We start from the raw sequence: 19,512 nt of genomic DNA, 5'->3' as shown, positions 1-19,512 counted from the left end.
CCCTAATTAACAAACAGTCAACTGACCTATCATGTCTGAATCAAAACTGCAAGGGTTTTTAAAATGGTTTGTGATAAATTTTTTGTTAGCTATTTAATAATCTAATAATTATTTTTTTATATAAATATATAGAAGATGAATTAAGTATATTTAATATATATATGATTATTGCCAAAGATAAAATTGCAGCATGTGTTAATGTTAATTGACTGTTTGGTTTGTACAATCCCAATAGTACATGGGGTTGAAGGTTAATGCCAGGTCCCATGTATGGGATGAAGTAATACCGTTTTATCTAGATATACTCTTGACCAGAGTGGACCATCTGGCTTAAAAGTTTTCGCAAGTACAAAAGTATACTCCTATGAAAAGTAAAGAAAACAACAATACAGAATGTTGTGTGCATGGATGTGAACCAAAACACAAACTATTTATTACCTTATAATAACTTTTATTATAAATTTATAATACATTTGTGCTTTTGTAAATATGCGTGTAGCATAGTAATTACAAAGATAAGCCATTAGCATAGCTAAAATGATTTAACATGGATTGATGTATCTGCTGTGCATTGTTCTTTAATATTCAGAATGTGAAGACTGGTTCATACTTAGAAAGTTTCAAACATTCTTTTGTCATTTCCATACAAATTGTGTCGTCAATATCAAGTCATAAATTTGCCTCAATCCTACTGAGTAGTTTTTTTTTTATTACTCCTCAGAATTTGTACAATTTCTAAACATTGGCTGTCTTCAAAGTATAAATGAGCCTTCAGGATCAACAATCTATAAGATATCAGCTATCACCAGAAATAAATAACTTCTGCATTATTTATCTGGATAACAGGGTGCATTAGTTTATTTTCATATTGTGTAACTCTATGCATTGTGTAAAAGTTTGGTTTTTTTTTTTTTTGCTTTGTTGTGTTTTTCTAATGAAAAAAAAGGAAATTCTGAAAAGAAACAATATTTCAAAATAATTCCAACAATAATTTTAGCTAAAATTACAAAAAAAAGAATTAATGAATACAAGATAAATTTCTCTACCCCAAAAATTTACAAGAAAACAAGAATATAAAGTGTTTAAACTTTATACCGTGCTTCATGCATAATTGAATTTTCAGTTTCCTTTAAATAGATAAAGCTTCAGTGAAATGCTGATTTTCTACAATGTCATTGCTAAGATATAAAAAAAAAATCTTCTAAAAAACTGCACATTAGTCAAAATCTTAGATGATCAAATGATCGACTCCATGAAAACCTATTAGACATAAATTATCTCCCTTCATTAGTAATATTCCCCAGCATTAGATAAAATTTTACATTTTGCAAACTCATAATTCATAATTCATAAACAAAAGTGCTCATAGGTCTATAGTTACTTTAACATGCAACTAACTGTTCCTTAGTGCATTATATAAAAGACTCACTGCATATTACCTGTCTTATGATGCAAAATTAATTGTCTCAAGTAGTCTGAAATTGGTGACTATTCAGTAGACCAGAACTTGATATTTAAAGGATTAAGCTTTTAGATATTTTTTTCAAAGTTATTTTAAAAGACTATATTTCACATCTTAGCTATGACATAAAAAGATTAATAAATATAGCATCAAACCTGTAAAAAATCTAAGTCAATCTACGCCTTACATGTAATATGTATTACAACTCTGTATATCCTTCACCAATTATGTGAATTATTAATTAAAGCAATCTAAAAGTGATTCCATATAAATTCATCCCATCATGATTCACAAATCATTATATTTCAATCATAAACTTCTGGTTTAACTTAATTTTCATTTTAATGCATATTTCTTTTGCCATTTTCTTTATAATGCCATCATTGTTTCCCTCCTCATAGGCATGACAGGAGTGACTAATTTTAGTTTAAAAACATTTAAACTCTTTAACCGCAAAAGATTAGTTATCTTTGTCTTTCTGAACGTTTCATTTAAGTATGCAAAATTTTTTTACAAAATTAAAACATTATAAAGTCAATTTGCATGCAAAAAGTATTGACTTGGGATATCAACATTCTCTAAGGGAAGACACATTTTATTTTTGGATAAAACCTTTATTAAGCCATGATGAAAATCAATAAATATGGAACCATCTTAATGTGATTACTTATTGAAAAAAAATATCTGTACCAGTCCATCACGGTACACGCTATTCCATTTCATATCATGCCGATTTGAAAGCACAACAGGGCGAGCTATTACGTCTACATATCCCTGTAATAATTGTTTTTATAAAGTTTTCACCTCTTGTTAGTTAAATAGTTTCATAACCTAACTTCTCAAGTATCTTTTATATTGATTGTCATACTGTTATAACACTTTCAAAAAGTTTGAAAAGTCGAATGAAAACAAAACAAATATGAACTAAAAGTCTAATTAACAGGGTTAATTTGTAAATTATTTGGTCATATAAAGTAAATAAACTGGTTCCAAGATTGTACAATGAAAAATATTAGAACTAATCTATATGTTTCAACTTTTTGTCAAGTTAAAGGTTTAATACTCGTTATTATGTACTTTATTAATAGATTAAAATCAAAATCTGTTGATGAATGTGAATTTTGGTTTAAAAATATTTGCATGCAAAAATATTTGAGAAGAGGAAGGAATCATTCTAAGGCAATAAAACAATGGATGTGATGCACATCCAATCATCCATCACAGGAAATACTCTTGTCATATTAAGTCTTCGTGATTGAAAAACCTGTGATATTTTTTTAAATCCTAAGATTCAAAACTGATTGTTAGTTATACTGAAATTTTCTTGTCTTCAAGTTGACCTTGTAGTTGCCGGTATGATGGAACCAGTTCATAAATTTTATATACCATAGAAACAAAATTTATATTCTAAATGATTAATACCACTTACATCAAAGTTTCTATAACCTTCTACAATAAGGGATAAGGTTACTGATCAATATTAATAAAAGAAAATATTCTTGAAAATTTATTATATCTATATACTAACTTAAATTAATATGTGTTTTTAGTCAAATTTTAAATGAATGTTTTAACTTTCTATCCTTAAATACTTATTCTTACCTGCACTCTTGCTCTGATTGCTCCCATAGCTGGAATTTCTGAAAATTTACCTGAAGTGGAAAAAAGATATCCTTTATCAGTGAAGCAGTATTAAAACAAGAATTATAGCTGCTATCTAATGATACTCCAGCAATAAGTATTCGGTAAACTTGAAATTGATGCTTATTATTATTTTAAATATACAGTTACAACCAACAGGGAGTACAAATGTATATTTTAAACTTACACAAGGTGTATGATATTTCGACATCCATGTATCAAATTAACTTTTGCATCATGAATCTGTATTTTTACAGCAGACAAAAATCTTTGCACAGTTAGGTGAATCTTACCTCTATTAGCACATGCCATCCATCTGATACCTCTATTTGGATTTGCTGTTTGTCCAACTGCATATGTAAATACCCTAACTTGATCCTGTAAAAAAATATCAATTTATTTAGCTGGCCCTTTCTTATATTCAATTATGATTTGATGATCTTTAAAGTTCTTTTTTTATTCATCATCCCCAGAGTGTGTTTCTTCAAAAATATTTATGTTAAATAGTTACCATTTTTTTAAGGTTTTTTTTTAATATGAAGACATGTTTGTAGCACATCACAACTTCATACAGAAAAATCATATCTCTTTTTTTTTGGCAGTTCACAATATATCTATAACCAACCTCATCTGGTCTTTTAAAGTTGCGTTCATTAAAGACCTTTTCTGCATCATCCGTTCCTCCATCAGTCAACAGCATGATCATTCTGTTACACTTAGCACCACTGTCACTTGAATTGTCAAACTACAAAAGATCATAAACTACCTGTAATTATTACCATTCAGCTTTCAAATCCATAACTATCAAGAATATGTGCAAGATCTCATGGTCATAAGGAAGATACGTTCCAAACTCCAACATATTATTTGGTCTCAAAGCACCATTCTTTGCTTCTACTCTTAACTGCTACATGCTTGGTAGAAAATGGGAAATATCCATTTTAAAGTCCTTTGTTTGACACAGTTGAGGATCATACTCAAAAGTAAAGTACTCAAATGAAACCGGAAACCAAATATCATGCCACTCTTGTTTGTAGTTCCTGATAAAATCATGACAATTTTCATGGAACAGACATCGCTACATTGAAGACCTGTTGGTGACCTTCTGCTGTTGTTTTTTCTATGGTTGGGTTGTTGTCTCTTTGACACATTCCCCTTTTCCATTCTCAATTTTATGGACAGATAAACGTACAAAGGTTAAATATTGTACCCCTCACTAGAAGTGGTAGTATAATAATCAAGATGAAGTATCTCTAAAATGTATATTTACCTTATCAAATTCATCAAATGCAAATGTTAAAGCGGACTCATAATTTGCCATATCTTTTGCTGTTAAAGCATCAACTCCTTCCTTTAAGATCTACAAACACAAAACATTAACTAAGCATGCATTGTTTCAAATAACTATGAAACACATTAACTGACCAGTGAATCCAAGGTCATATACAATACTGTAAAAGTATTAAAATTGTTCTTGCAATACAATGCAGATTTTGTGGCTCTCTTCAACTTAGGTGGGACAATTATGATATCATTTAGTCTGTAATATACTTATAAAAATTCACTAAAATATCCAAGAATCCCAAAGTGACTCATGTAGCTTTTACACTAAGATATGTGTACACCCATCAATAAAAATTCAAATACTTGTATCATAAATTTTCATTCTACATTTTTAGTTTTGATAATACTGTGTTGTTTGTAAAGAATATAATATATAAAATGTAGACTTTTAATAGTGCCTGTTCCAGTTGAGGGATCTGTAATACATTGGTTTTGTTGGTTCATGTTTGTCATGTATGATTTCATAAATTTGTTTTGCATATACACTTGGCCATTGAATTTCTAATTTGAATCGTTTCAATTTTTTTTTTATATATCAGAATATTTTAAATCATATTTGCAATCATACCACATCTTTAATTTTTATTTTAAACCAGCATAGAAGAGTTTTTCTTCACTTACCTTCTTATTTCTGTGGTTAGCCTGGACAAATGTTTCAAAACAGCTGACGAATGTCACACTTTTGGAAAACTAAAGATAGAATATTTGATTAAACTAAGATTTTATATTCATTAAGAAAACTGAGCAGTAAAACAAAATACGAACAATTTAATAACAGAGCCAGCAATGTGTATGTGTATTTAGTGTTGAGTTGATATTACATATATTTTGTGTATCAGATATAAATCTTCCTGGATGGGTATAGAAAATACTTGAAAAGCATTGTCAGTGTGTATCAAATCATACTTAAATCAAATGTAAAGTATGTCATAAAACTTTACATAATAATGCACAATAAACGTATTTACACTTTTGGTATTTAGCTGAATCTTGCCTCCGAATGACCTTAGATCTACTCCGAATCACATTTTGATGTCAAGCAACAATCACTTTTAAATTGTGACGTCAAATAATTTAAATTATGATGTCAAAGTTTACAGGAACCTGTGTGATTTTATGTAATGGCTGACAAATTTGCATACAAGTGTAAATACGTTTATTGTATACCGGCACTGTGGATTTATAAGTTAAATACCAATCTTTGTGAATATTGTGGGTACTGTAAAACAATGAACATAGATCTAGATGTTCAAGAAATAACACATTTTCCATGCAGAATTTGGAAAACCATGACATTAAATATCCATGAAAAGCCAAGTTTTCCTCATTCAACGAAAATAAAATGAATCCTTAGGATTACACAGTACAATACAGTAACCTAAAAAATACCAGTCAGCTATATCTAACATTCATTTCGAAATATACCAAAGTATTTTGTCTGTATATATATCACAGGAAAATTTTGCTCACATGAATTTCACATGAATCTCCTGTGAAATTCTCTTAAATTACATGAGAGAGATTCACCTTAAGGTGAAATACCACCAAGTCATGGTACGTCACATCCGGTTGTATACGAAAATAGGTTTAAAAAAATATTCCCTTGAATTTGACAGTTGTAGAAAATTAACCCTGAATTTCAATGCACTTAAATTTTTCTGAGTCATAAACATGTATGTTGGGTGTATGAAAGCATCATTCTTTTTTTATTTGATGGTCTTATAAAATATTTTGGAACGTTAAGGTTACATAGTTACCAAAGCTGGTAACCAGTAAATAACAGTGTAAAAATTTGGGTTGTTTACTTCCGGTGATGGTTACTTTCTTATATGCAATGGAATGTAGTGTGAAATTTTCACTGTAGCACTGGAAAGGATTAAACTTTATTCATGCAAGGTATTTCTTTAGTTGTAACAAAGGTAAATACTGCTAATTTTTTTTTTAAATGCCAATGTAACAAAGACAAATCGGGGAAAATCAATGGTGGTATTACACCTCAAATGAGCTTATACATGAAGACTCTGCATTGAAGACCTGTAGGTGACCTTCTGCTGTTGTCTGTTCTATGGTCGGGTTGTTGTCTCTATGACACATTCCCCATTTCCATTCTCAGTTTTATATTATACATGAAACTAAATTTTCATGAGAATTGAGATTCACATAAACCTCATGTGAACTTAACCAAAAACCAGATGCTCTGCAGGGTGCCGCTTTATTTTTTGCTATTGCACAATACTTAATATAATAATTTTGGACCCTGATTTGGACCAACTTGAAAACTGGGCCCATAATCAAAAATCTAAGTACATGTTTAGATTCAGCATATCAAAGAACCCCAAGAATTCAATTTTTGTTAAAATCAAGCTAAGTTTAATTTTGGACTCTTTGGACCTTAATGTAGACCAATTTGAAAACAGGACCAATAAACAGCTGCGCCATGAGCGCATGATACGCCCGACGTCTTATGTGGAAGTCTTATGCAATAATCATAAATAGTTTATGAGAAAGTTTTAAGCAATAACCATATATTGTTTTAGAGACACGGCGGGACATGTGAAACCCCCACCCTGTTTTTTTTTACAAAAAATAAATATTACCAAAATAAAATTTTGAATCAAAACCAAAAAGTATACAGATCTTTAGATTAATATATCAAAGAAGTGTGTAAAGTTTTAAGCAATAATCATAACTTATTTTTGAGATACGGCGCGACATGTAAAAAACCCTCCCCTGTTTTACAAAATACTCAATAACTCAAAAATAAAATTTTGAATAATCACCAAAAAGTATACAGATCTTTAGATTAATAGAACAAAGAAGTGTGTAAAGTTTTAAGCAATAATCATAAATCGTTTTTGAGATAAGGCACAACCTGTAAAAAAAAAACCTCCCCCTTTTTATTTACAAAATACTAATAACTCAAAAATGAAATTTTGAATCATCACCAAAAATTATACAGATATTGAGATTAATATAACAAAGACATGTGTAAAGTTTTAAGCAATAATCATAAACAGTTTTTGAGATATGGTGCGACATGTAAAAAAAACCTCCCCCTTTTTTACAAAATACTCAAAAACTCAAAAATAAATTTTGAATCATCACCAAAAAGTATACAGATATTGAGATTAATATAACTAAGAAGTGTTTAAAGTTTTAAGTCATAATCAAGAATCGTTTTTGAGATACAGTGCGACATGTGAAAAAAACACACCCCTGTTTTAGTTATAAAGTGCCGTAACTCAAAAAGTTTAAATCTTATTTTCACCAAAAAGTATACAGATCATTTGACCATCATAAGAAACAACCATATTAAGTTTCATGAATTTTGGATAAGTTGTTCTCAAGTTACGGTGCGACATGTTTACGCCTGACAGACGGACGGACAGACAGACAGACGGACGGACACCGGACATTTGTATACCATAATACGTCCCGTCAAAATTTTGACGGGCGTATAAAAATTAAGAATCTAAATACACGGTTAGATTTGACATATCAAAGAACCCCAATAATTAATTTTTTGATGAAATCAAACAAAGTTTAATTTGGGACCCTTTTGGCCCCTAATTCCTAAACTGTTGGGACCAAAAATCTCCCAAAATCAATCTAAACCTTGCTTTCGAGGTCATAAACCTTGTATTAAAGTTTTATAGATTTCTATTTACCTATACTAAAGTTATTGTGCAAAAACAAAGAAAAATGCTTATTTGGAACCTTTTTTGGGCCCCCAATTCCTAAACTGTTGGGACCAAAACTCCCAAAATCAATCCCAACCTTCCTTTTATGGTCATAAACCTCATGTTTAAATTTCATAGATTTCTATTTACCTATACTAAAGTTATAGTGTGAAAACCAAATGTCTTCACACGACGGCGACGACACCAACTTCATACCAATATACGACCGCAAAAATTGAACGGTCGTTTAAAAATGGGTAATATGCTCATGGGACACAGATGATGCTCCTGATAGCATATAATGCTATAAAGGGACATAATTGCATACTTGATCTGAGTTTGAGGCAAATTTAAGTTAGAGAAAGGAAACCGAAAATTCAGCAATTTTTTCATTTATTAGTAAAGGGTCAAAACTCTAGAAAGGTAAAATGTGACAATCCCAAAATTCAAACTTGATTAATGTTAATAAGCATTGTGTGTAAGTTTCATAACATTTGGTTCAGGCAATTTAAGTAAGAGAAGGGAAACAAATTTTGTGACATACACAGACAAGGGTAAAACTTAATGTCCCCTTAAAATCTAGAATAAAGTATGTTATGTTTTGCAGCTACTGTCAATAAGTTACAGTTCTTACATTTGCAATATTGACAAAATCATTCTCTCCAAGTGTGTCAAGAATGGATTTGACGGCCACTTTGATTAAACTTAAAGCTTGCCCATGTACACTTCCACTTCTGCAATCATAAAATAAACAACATATAACATTTTAATTTTGTCTATGTCATTTTTTTTAAATTCAACATATACATGTACATGCATATAAATCTAAAACTTAAAGCTTTTTTGCTACCAACTAATTTACTTAAGGTTGTTTTGGTGTTGGTGTTCTTCACTGGCTATATTATTCATACAAGTTTTCTTCACTGGCTATTGTGGTAGCACATCAAATATATAAATATATAGTTAGTTGGGATAGTTCCAAATCATATAGCATGGTAAGTTGATTTACTTACGTATCAATGAGGATTAACATATCTTTAGGTGAGCTAGAGCCTTGTGTATACCTGAAAAAATACATATAGCCTTACTCTATGTATATATGTATATAATTGCTATTCCTTAAATTGTATTCCTAGTTTTACAAATATTCTGTTCAAATATTGTTCATGAAACATGTAACACCCCTAAGAATATTTGTCTCATCTTGCTATTCATAAGTTTATCAAGATGATAAATAATGGTTATATTTATAATTGTAACAAAATACATAATTTGCAGTGTCATCTTGATACTTGAAGAATGAGTTTTTAAAATATTATTTACAAATTTAATCATTCTGTATGTACAGATTATTGTTTTTTTGCAAGACATATAAACTGAGTATATATTAAAAGTAAATTGAATTTATGTTGTAATATGTTTTTTATTTAAGTTTGGACATTAATTCACTAACCATGGTCTTCTTCTGACATCAAACAAATCAACATCATCATGTTTTATACTCCATTTACTTCCTGTCAAAATAGACACAGAAATATTAACTGTTGGTGTATTCACAATGACCCTTTAAAACAGTTTCATAGCCTGATTTTTATTTGGAGGTCAGTTATAAACCCAACTTTTAAAGAATCTTCAACATAAAGTAAACTATCCTAAATGCATCTAGTTTACTTTTTAACAGTGTTTTTGTTTAATTAATAATAAAAGAAGACTGAATTTAACCTTCTGATTAAACCAAACTAATGTTGCATATTGATGTTGAAATGATATTATTACTATAAATCAGCAAACTTTTCTCTTTTATAAATTACAGAAACATACCAGTAAATTTTCAAATAAATAGTACAATAAATTCACTTTGGCATAATGTTGTACTTAAAATTAGTAAAATGAAACCATAAACAATAAATTTGCAATGTTTACTTCACTCCACTTATAAAAGATTTTTTTTATTAAATTGAAGAAACATTAACAGAAAGCTAAGAAAGAAAAAGAGGCTGACAAAAAATACCAAAGATGACTGTCTTCTACCCAATATAATTTCATTTGTTAAAGAATCTCCTTTTAAATAACTCGTACAAGTGTATAACCCATATGAATATTAGGCAAGGCATTTTACCTGGAAATGTTCTCATAAAGCCTGTCTGACTACCAAAGTACTGCCACAGGATGTCAGGATCATTTTCGTAGTTCTTCATGAATGCCTGGTCTAAGTCATTGGACCACTTAAGACCATTTAATATGTCAATATCTATATAAAAAAAAAAAAAACACACATCAGATGTAAACACAACACTTTATTCATCTATAATTAATGTGAATTCAATAATATATGTTTCACCACTTTTACATGTAATCATAAAAAAAATCAGTAAAAATGTCCTGTTCACTGTCAAAAACTATATATATCCATTTGCCAGTAAAATATTGATTTTTTTTGTTTTATTGGGATCTTTTTTTTTTTCAGGTGCAATTTTTTAAGAACCTTATGTCCAAGTTTCACAATATTCCAAGTGTTTCAGTAGTAAATCAGACAACACAAAAAATTATGTGTTTCACTGTCCATGATAAAGAAATGCTGTTGCATATTTCCATTTGGTTTTTGTTGTGTCCGTGTGCGAAACAATTATGATTCTAAGCCTTTTTATAGAAAAAAACATGCTGACAGCTCTTGGGTGAAACAGCCCTTACTACAAGATATTGTAAACTTACTTCCATTGTAAATTTCTACAGGAATGTGGACAGTTGATACAGATTCATTAATAGATTGTAGGAATCTTTCATTGTATGAAAGTATATCATGAAGTTGACTGTGGTTCTTGGCATCCCAATATTGAACATCACCAATCTAAAATTAGAATTTTCAAATTAAACTAAAAAATTAGAATTCAAGTTACTAATATACTATTTGCTTAACTAAAACGTTACAATTTAAGTGACAAATATAATATTTATTAAATTGTAAGATTAAAAATATACCAATACCTGAACTAAAACATTAGAATTAAAGTTTCAAGTATACTACTAGTATTCAATAAACTAAAATTAATAATGAAGCCTGTCATCTTAAAATTTCAAAAAATTGGACACATCTTTCTGAGTCTCCGGATTCTCAAATGTGAAAGGCTTTTATCTGGGATATAGTATACCGGTACACCAAATTATAAGTAAGGATCCACTCCCACCCACTCCAACCACTTTCTTGATGAATTCATGTAAGGGAAGATCTAGATACAAGCTTGATATATATTTATTTTATTCTTCCGTTTATGGTAAAATCATGCCAATATTTCACTTGTTAAAATAATTAGTAGGCAAAATAAGGCAATACATTTTATGATGTAGCTTGTACATTTGTATTGTCAAAACATGCTTTACATATGGATTATTTTGCATTACTCTTATAAATTAATGAATGAGTTCAATTACTGTCAGTATCCAATCACCTTTGGGGTATTTAAATACCTATTGCCTGACCAGTTTAAAAAATTGTCAACACAATTTGTCCATTTAAATTGTACAATAGGTATTGTGAGAGCTCATCAACAGGTGGTCATTTTACTACCCAGTAAAAAATCTTCAATATTCCTAAAAGGTAAAATTTAAATGAATGATAGGTAGCTTGCTTTCCTCATGTATCATGACCAATGTCCTGAATAGACTATTCTATTTAGATATGGGACATTTTAAGCCATTTCTTTTTGTGTCTCTAAATAGTCAAGATGGGAATTTCAATCAGTGAATTTAGTTTGTAAAAAAGTAGATATATGTTTGCTTCATGGTGTTTTTAATGTGGGATGTATTTTAAGTTTCTGATTCCTGATATGGAATTAAGTGTTTGTGAAATGCATTTTTTTTGGATAGACCATCTAATTGTGAATAATTCTACAAGATGAATTATGTGTGGCTTGGTGTTCTCTAATGGGATATATTTTCATGTTATATTACGATTCCTGAAATGGAATAGTAGTGATGCTAAGTTTCATCTAATATTCCGGATCTACTTCAATTGGAATTACTGTTAAAAATTTATTTTCAATATATCAAAAAAAGTACAAATGGCTTTAAAGTGAAAAGAAATTTAAGTGCTTTATTCTTCATTATGAAAGTGGGATTTACCAGCAATGATTCATTTGTGATTGTAAGCAAAGTAAACATGGTAAATAAATTTACAATAAATATCTTTATAAGAAAAATAGTGAATTGAACTAAAATGTCCCATACCTAAATAGAATAGTCCATTCAGGACATTGGACATGAGGAAAGCAAGCTAGCTATCATTCATTTAAATTAGCTCTGTCAAAAACAAACCAGGTAAAATGACCACCTGTTGATAATAGCTCTCACAATACCTATTGTACAATTTAAATGGACAAATTGTATTGGCAATTTTTTAAACCTGTCAGGCAATAGGTAATTCACTATCTCAAAGGTCATTGGATAAGCACAGTAAATAATTTAACTTATAAAATGTTTTTGAGAAGATCAAAAACATTAATACACTAGTCAGTATATCTGTATATATTGTTTAAATGTTACTGATACAAAATTTCTACCTCTATTTCACATGTTTGCAGATATGGTGGTGTCCTTGTTTGGCTATAGGAAACCCCAAAAATTAATCATATCAAAATATTGAAACAGGAGCATTATGCAATTGAATGTAAGTAAAATGCCCATCGGATGTTTAGTAGGAAGTTTAAAAAGACACAAATTCCACAGGGATAAAACTGAAAAAACAATGACCTTTATAGCTAGTAGAGGTAAGTAATAACTGCAAAACATATGGCCTATCTTTTACTTACTCTCATATCCTCCCTCCATTTGTGATCTCTCACTGCTGTTTCAGCTGCATTAACTAAATCCTGTAAAGATATATATATTTAAAGGTTCATGTCACACTAAATTTTCCATCACAATAAATGAGGCCTCAAAACTTAAGAACATAATATCCTGTTCCATTTAAATTGTGTTTTGTCAAAGATGCAACTTGTTTAAATAACATACTGTAAATACAGAAATTATTGCGAGCTTTTAGTTGTACGACTAATGCATTGAGTGAGTATCTTGCAATCTGATAACTGAAACATTAACATGTATGAAATTTTTTTCAAAATTGCAACAATAAAACTCATTTTTTTCCAATCATGATCATGAAAAAGAGCAATAATAAATGCAATCATTAACTTCTTAATTTACATTTGAAATACATTATACAGTACCATTCAAACGGATCAATTTCCGTGTTTTTCAGAGCCACACAGAGTAGCGCGGATTTCACTCCTAAATTCCTCCAAAGATTCTCTCCCAACACCGCGTGGCTGATAATTGGTTTATTGCCCATCAGATGTACCAAAAATTAACATTGCGTGACAACAAAATCGGATTAGCCAGATAATTTACCTACGTACATTTAATCCATTGCACAGGTGTGCTTTAAAATCATGGTATTATAATTATTATCTTATAAGTTTTTATTCTATATTTGGTTATAGTTTTCAATGAAATAAATTTATTTGAGGTTTACTTAATGGAAGCTGAATAATTTTGATAGTACAAAGAAATAACATGTTGTTTGTATGAAAATACGAGATTCTAATCGTTACCTAAGAGATGGTGAATTTCGCGTCACTCTTAGCTGTAACCATGGGGACACCATAGGGATAGCTAAATTTTAGCAATCGCTATAGCTACAATAACAGTCATATAAAAACAAGAGCAGGAGACTTATTCAGGGTTCAAGTAGTCAATTTGGTTTTTCTTCTTGATTTCTTCATTTCCAAAATGTTTGCCTTTGCGGTAACTATCCTTTGCACTTTACTACTCCCAAGTATGACAGTATGCTTTGTAACACCACATGCTTCCATTTGTTTATATTTCTATTTTTATTTATTTTTTATTTTATTAGGTAATGACTTTTTGTTAACTCTGCCACCATCTTCAGAGTTTAAAACCATATTACAAACCTTCAGTGCTGCCATCTTCTTCCCAAGCATTTTTTCTAGTTGTGTGGCCATCTCTTTCACTAGTTCAACTCCATTATTCTTTTCAAACGTTATGTAACTTTCTGCCTTATTGTATTGCTATTTGGAACAAAATAAAGTTATGTTAAATTATTTATTCACAACATGATGTTAAACCAAGAATGTGTATCGATTAATAAAAGCAAAATCACTATATTGAACATGACAGGACAAAATATTTAATTGCATATTTCAACATAAAATCAACCATAGAGAATATATATGAATCATTGCATTAACTGATCTGAAAAAAATTGACCTACATGTACATGTAAATCTGAAAGGTTAGAGTAGAACAAGACTACTCTGAAAGGATGGTAGTACACCTAACTAATTAATGACTTTAGGGTCCAGCTAGCAAGCAAGCTAACCAAAGATATTACCTTTACCTACACTCTCAATGTATTTTTCTGTAAAGCATACAGCATGTACAACACTATTGTATGGAAATTATATCTAACAATACATGTACTTACAACTTCAATGAAATTTGAAAAACCCATTGATTCCCCCATGGAAGATGTATTCAACTTCATACTGATTTTCTCTGACCATTCTTTGGCTTGGCTCCTGGGAAAAAAAGAAAACAATAACTTAAAAGAGGGCGACAAATATTTTATTTGATTGAAGAGTTGACCTTTATAAATAAAACTTCAGAATATGAATTTATTGATGGTACATGTAATACCTTATCTACATATGTGAATAAATGGGGAATGTGTCCAGATGCCGTCTGCTCGCATATAGACATTTTAACGGGACAAAACTCAAGAACTGTAGAAGTGACCCAACATTAATTTGTACTTCATCAGTGTTTCGTGAAATTAAGCATTGTGTATAACAATGTATAAGTTTCATAACATTTGGTTGAGTCAAACTAAAGTCAGAGAACAGAAATCAATTTAGGGACTGACAGATGGACAGATGTACCATCACTACATTGAGTGCATAAGAATTACTAGGAGCAACTTTTGCATAAATCCTTATAAAAGTCATTTTAGGTAATAAACTGTACAGTCCTAGCTTACTATGCCATTACATTGCCAACCAGTGTTAACAATATTTATGGTTGCACCATGCATATCAAAAAGAGTAAGGGAGACGGATTTATACATGTACATGTACTCTACTCTACTTTCCTCATCATAATATTTTAATTACATTGTACTTGTATATTTCAAATAAATTTACTCTTGTAGCTATACACCACAAATTATTAAAATATATTTAAAGTGATGGCTTATACTAATCATTGATCTGAGAGTGTTTATGAAAGATTCTGTTGTACAATGTACATATATATTTCTATTTAGTTTGAGAGAAAAAAAACTGTCCAATCAGACATTGTAGCTAATTGTGTTGTCTCCAAATTTGTTTTTTACAAATGGAAAACCCCTAAATGGTTATCCCTGGGGATTACTGCCAGACTGAAGATTAAAACACACAGGTTACATTGTACATACATTTACCAATACCCCAGTCATCTACAGGGTAAAAATGTTTACCAATAAACATGATAAAGATCTGCCTGTTCTGGATTTTAGTAGTTACTGCATGAATGTTGATGGGTGGTGTATGATTAACATATTTACTCTACATATGTCTTTTTTTAATCTGGTATAAATGAAAACTTTTTAGATAACCTTCCTATTATACAATATTTGATGAGGTTTTTATCACATATAAAATCTCTACAGTTGGATGGATAATGAAATGCAATTGCATGTATTTATAAATAATTTAAAGCATTATAAAATAACAATAATTCCAATATTCAAGTTTTTCCTGTTAAACAAGTTCTCTGTATTTAAGGCCAAACAAAACAGTAATTGTGTTGTGGTTTCAACCAAATCAAACTAAGAGATTATGAAATATTTGTTCTCACTTTTACTAATTTTGTTCTTACTTGAAAATCGACAATATTATTCAAAATTTGAAATGTATTAACTAACAACATGTAAAAATAAAGACTGACAATAAATCTTTTTAACAGTTCATTACCATGACAAAAAAAATCTTTAAAGTTTAAACTGAGTACCTGATGACAATAAACCAGAAATACAAGCACTTTTCATTTCCTAATCGTAAGTCAACAAGGATTAAATTTCCACAATTTTAGTGTCTATGAATAAAATGTCATTTCATCTTTTTTTCCTACTGTCCTGAGGCTATTTTAGAATTACGTTTCTGCTTAGTATGCACTAATTTTGCCACCATGCTTTGACCAGCTCATCGACACGTCCCTCTGCATTAAAATACAATCGTCTGTACGTGTATATAACTTATTGATATGATTAAATGTAGGTAATGAAAAGTGACAAAACACAATAGTTGATTTCAAATATCATGAAACTTGGCAGTCATCATTTACAACCTCATTAATAATATATAGTGTTCCTGAATTCAGTTAAAAGACAGATCAATCCTGTAAGCGCAGCTCCAACAATACATTTTTTGTATCTAAGTTATGTTAATAAATTTGAAACGTTCTAGTCGTATTCTAGTAATAACTATGAAGTACAGATTTTCCACAATTCTCACATATTTATTTTGTGCGCAATATGAACTTCCAGTAAATATAAAGATATTCAACTCAAATGTTTCTTTATGAGTTTGACTTCTTTATGATGGAAAACAGGTTTTTCCATGAAAATAGCGCAAACCATCACACATGATTAGAAATAACTGGAGTTTCAAAAGACTTTTTTAAACAGTTACAATTTTTTTCCCCAATGAATTCAACCAGTCATGCCAGTATGGACTTTATAAGCATTTTTGGTTTTAAAAATTTTCAACACTTATTTTCTGTAGATTTATATTAAATTAATGTTTATATGTTAATCATCCATTACAATGTAAAATTATATTCATCATTCTGGATGGGTTAATGATTTAATTGATCATAGATAATGACGTCTTTGGCCAATCACTTATTTCTAGCTTGTGATGCCAGGATAAAAGACATGGTTATTTAATTAAATTTAATTAATTGCCCATTACATGTATGTTTTTGTTCTAACATTGCTCTGTTAGGTAAAGGTTGTTATTAACCAGATAACCACGAGAAACAACACTAATTCAAAGAAATTAATTTTTCTGTGAGGTTAAAGACAAAAAAAAAGTTTACACATACTATTTGGTTGGAATAAACTAGTCTGCTAGTTTTGCCAATGGGCTGTTGTAAATTTACATGCGATGTGAAGAAAGGAGAAGTGAAACAAGAAAGGAGAAGTGAAACGTATTAATATTATTGAAAAGATAAACTTCATGGTACATGTACATGATGAAAGTTGGTTTTCTCGTTCAAATGGTTTTACACTAGTAATTTTGGGGCCCTTTAATTTTTATAGCTTGCTGTTTAGTGTGAGCTAAGGCTCTGTGTTGGAGGCCATACAAATGTACCTTGACCTATAATGGTTTACATTTATAAATTGTTACTTGGATGGAGAGTTGTCTCATTGGCACTCATAACACCAGTTGATTACTTGGTGGTCAACAGGTTATGGGTACATGTAGGAACTAAATGTTATATAATCATTTTTCTTAAAATTTTATTGCCAAGTGCTAAGACTCATATACATGTACATGTAGTACATGATGTACAGAACTCTATCAAGTTACATGTTCATGTATATATGTATAGTCGCCGTCAGCTGAAATTTCGTAGCGGTTATCGGTAAAAATAATCTAAACTATCAATCACGTTCACTCGAGATATAGTTTTTAACATTCCATTCATAAATCGCAAAAAGAAAAACCACTACTGACCTACATTTTAAGTGATCGCACTGTAATAATCCTGACCTTCACATTTTCATAGACGATTTTGAATGGTGGAATCCGCCATTGTTTTAACCGGAAGTGTTTCCGTGGAGTTCAATTTCATAAAATTTGAATAAAGCGCGGGAAACCTTATCACATCCATTACATGTATGAGATAATTTTAACATCAATGAAAAGAACATTTCAGGAAACTGCGTAAATGACGAATGTCACATGTAAACAAATGATCCTCATAGAAACGAAGATGGTGGAATTACAATGGAAAACATTCTGGAAAATGTGAAGGTCAGGATTATTACAGTGCGATCACTTAAAATGCAGGTCAGTAGTGGTTTTTCTTTTTGCGATTTATGAATGGAATGTGAAAAAACTATATCTTGAGTGGACACGATTGATAGTTTAGATTATTTTTACCGATAACCGCTACGAATTCCAGCTGATGGCGACTATAGTTGTAGCCATTAACACAAGAACATGTATGTGAAATTGTGAATCAACAAATTTTAAAGAATATATTGATTCCTCATATCTACAGGAATATTAACACAGGCACTTGTTTCTATCCATGGGAAGGTTGACTATACGTATAAAAAGAATTCTTCCATGGATAGACAGGGGTTTCATTATCTTTCATGTTGACTGGTACTTTCCACGTTTCTAGGTGGTACTTTTCAATTTATTCCATGAATATCTTATATAAAAATTCCTACATTTAGGCGGTACTTGTCAATAGCATAGGAGGGTAAAAGTACCGGGTACCGCCTCCTAATGAATGACCTGGATAGAAACAAGTGTCTGTGGGTATTAATCGCCTTATAAAGGAATCTAAGGTCAAGAGAGATTTTGCTGTCTTTTTAGAAAACCACTTGACTCAGTATCTATAAAGCGTACATATTATTATGTGATCAGTGTGCATGCTCTTCTATCATATACTGCCCACATCATACATGTACATGTTGAATATTACATGTATACGAAACTGAGATAATTTTAATCAGTCAGAGGCTAATGTTATTATGTTTTGAAAAAGCGAGGTTAGGAAGTTTAATATGAAAGCTTTTCAACTGAAGACATATAAATAAAAGAAGATTGTATTTCTAAACTCATAGATTAATGGGAGAGTGTAGTTCCACTCCCCCCTTTTTTGTTGGCTGCTGATGCTGAGTGTCGAAAATTTTGTGTTTTAAATCAATATTATTGGTGCTTTAAAGGCGACTTTTGCAATGACTTACATTTTAACATTTTGAAGTTGAAAACTGGATCCTACTTCGATTACTAATATACAGAAAAGCACAATTGTAATTCCGATGCGGGCACCTGAATCTCCCATGTCCGCCATTGATCTCTGTATACAAACCTCGTTTTGGATTTTATTTACCTATTTTCGCGTAAAATGTCAAATAAGGAATACACAGATCGTTATCGCTAATTTACTAATTAGGTTACTAATTAAGGCGACGGAAACAGTTTGATTGCATTATTTCGAAATTTATTGGTCAATTTTATCCTCAAAGATTTTTACTAGACTGGACATGAGTATTAATTTAACAGATTAATATTATCATTGACATAAAATATG

At 30.3% G+C, this 19,512-nt stretch overlaps 1 protein-coding gene across 10 annotated transcripts in view; it reads right to left on the bottom strand.

Annotated features, from left to right (window-relative positions):
* Nucleotides 1–19,292, bottom strand: part of LOC139495020 (voltage-dependent calcium channel subunit alpha-2/delta-2-like) — a 49,646-nt gene extending 30,354 nt beyond the window's left edge. For 4 of the 10 annotated variants that reach the window (XM_071283192.1, XM_071283212.1, XM_071283223.1 and 1 more), the window contains exons 1-14: nucleotides 19,166–19,292; nucleotides 14,627–14,720; nucleotides 14,094–14,210; nucleotides 12,933–12,992; nucleotides 10,840–10,975; nucleotides 10,247–10,378; nucleotides 9,581–9,641; nucleotides 9,141–9,191; nucleotides 8,762–8,861; nucleotides 5,069–5,137; nucleotides 4,374–4,463; nucleotides 3,729–3,848; nucleotides 3,397–3,481; nucleotides 3,065–3,114 (exon numbers count right to left, since the gene is read on the bottom strand). In XM_071283192.1, the coding sequence (XP_071139293.1) occupies nucleotides 3,065–3,114; nucleotides 3,397–3,481; nucleotides 3,729–3,848; nucleotides 4,374–4,463; nucleotides 5,069–5,137; nucleotides 8,762–8,861; nucleotides 9,141–9,191; nucleotides 9,581–9,641; nucleotides 10,247–10,378; nucleotides 10,840–10,975; nucleotides 12,933–12,992; nucleotides 14,094–14,210; nucleotides 14,627–14,720; nucleotides 19,166–19,272 (1,272 nt within the window). In that variant the 5' untranslated portion in view covers nucleotides 19,273–19,292. Of the gene's footprint in view, nucleotides 1–287; nucleotides 363–2,152; nucleotides 2,237–3,064; nucleotides 3,115–3,396; nucleotides 3,482–3,728; nucleotides 3,849–4,373; nucleotides 4,464–5,068; nucleotides 5,138–8,761; nucleotides 8,862–9,140; nucleotides 9,192–9,580; nucleotides 9,642–10,246; nucleotides 10,379–10,839; nucleotides 10,976–12,932; nucleotides 12,993–14,093; nucleotides 14,211–14,626; nucleotides 14,721–19,165 lie in introns of all 10 variants that reach the window. The other 6 variants (XM_071283167.1, XM_071283177.1, XM_071283184.1 and 3 more) reach the window with 3 other exon arrangements.
* Nucleotides 19,293–19,512: the final 220 nt, after the last annotated feature.

This window comes from Mytilus edulis, chromosome 1, assembly GCF_963676685.1.
Source record: "Mytilus edulis chromosome 1, xbMytEdul2.2, whole genome shotgun sequence".
In the NCBI taxonomy this organism is placed as follows: Eukaryota; Metazoa; Mollusca; class Bivalvia; order Mytilida; family Mytilidae; genus Mytilus; species Mytilus edulis.
This window is presented reverse-complemented; position numbering and strand designations above follow the sequence as displayed.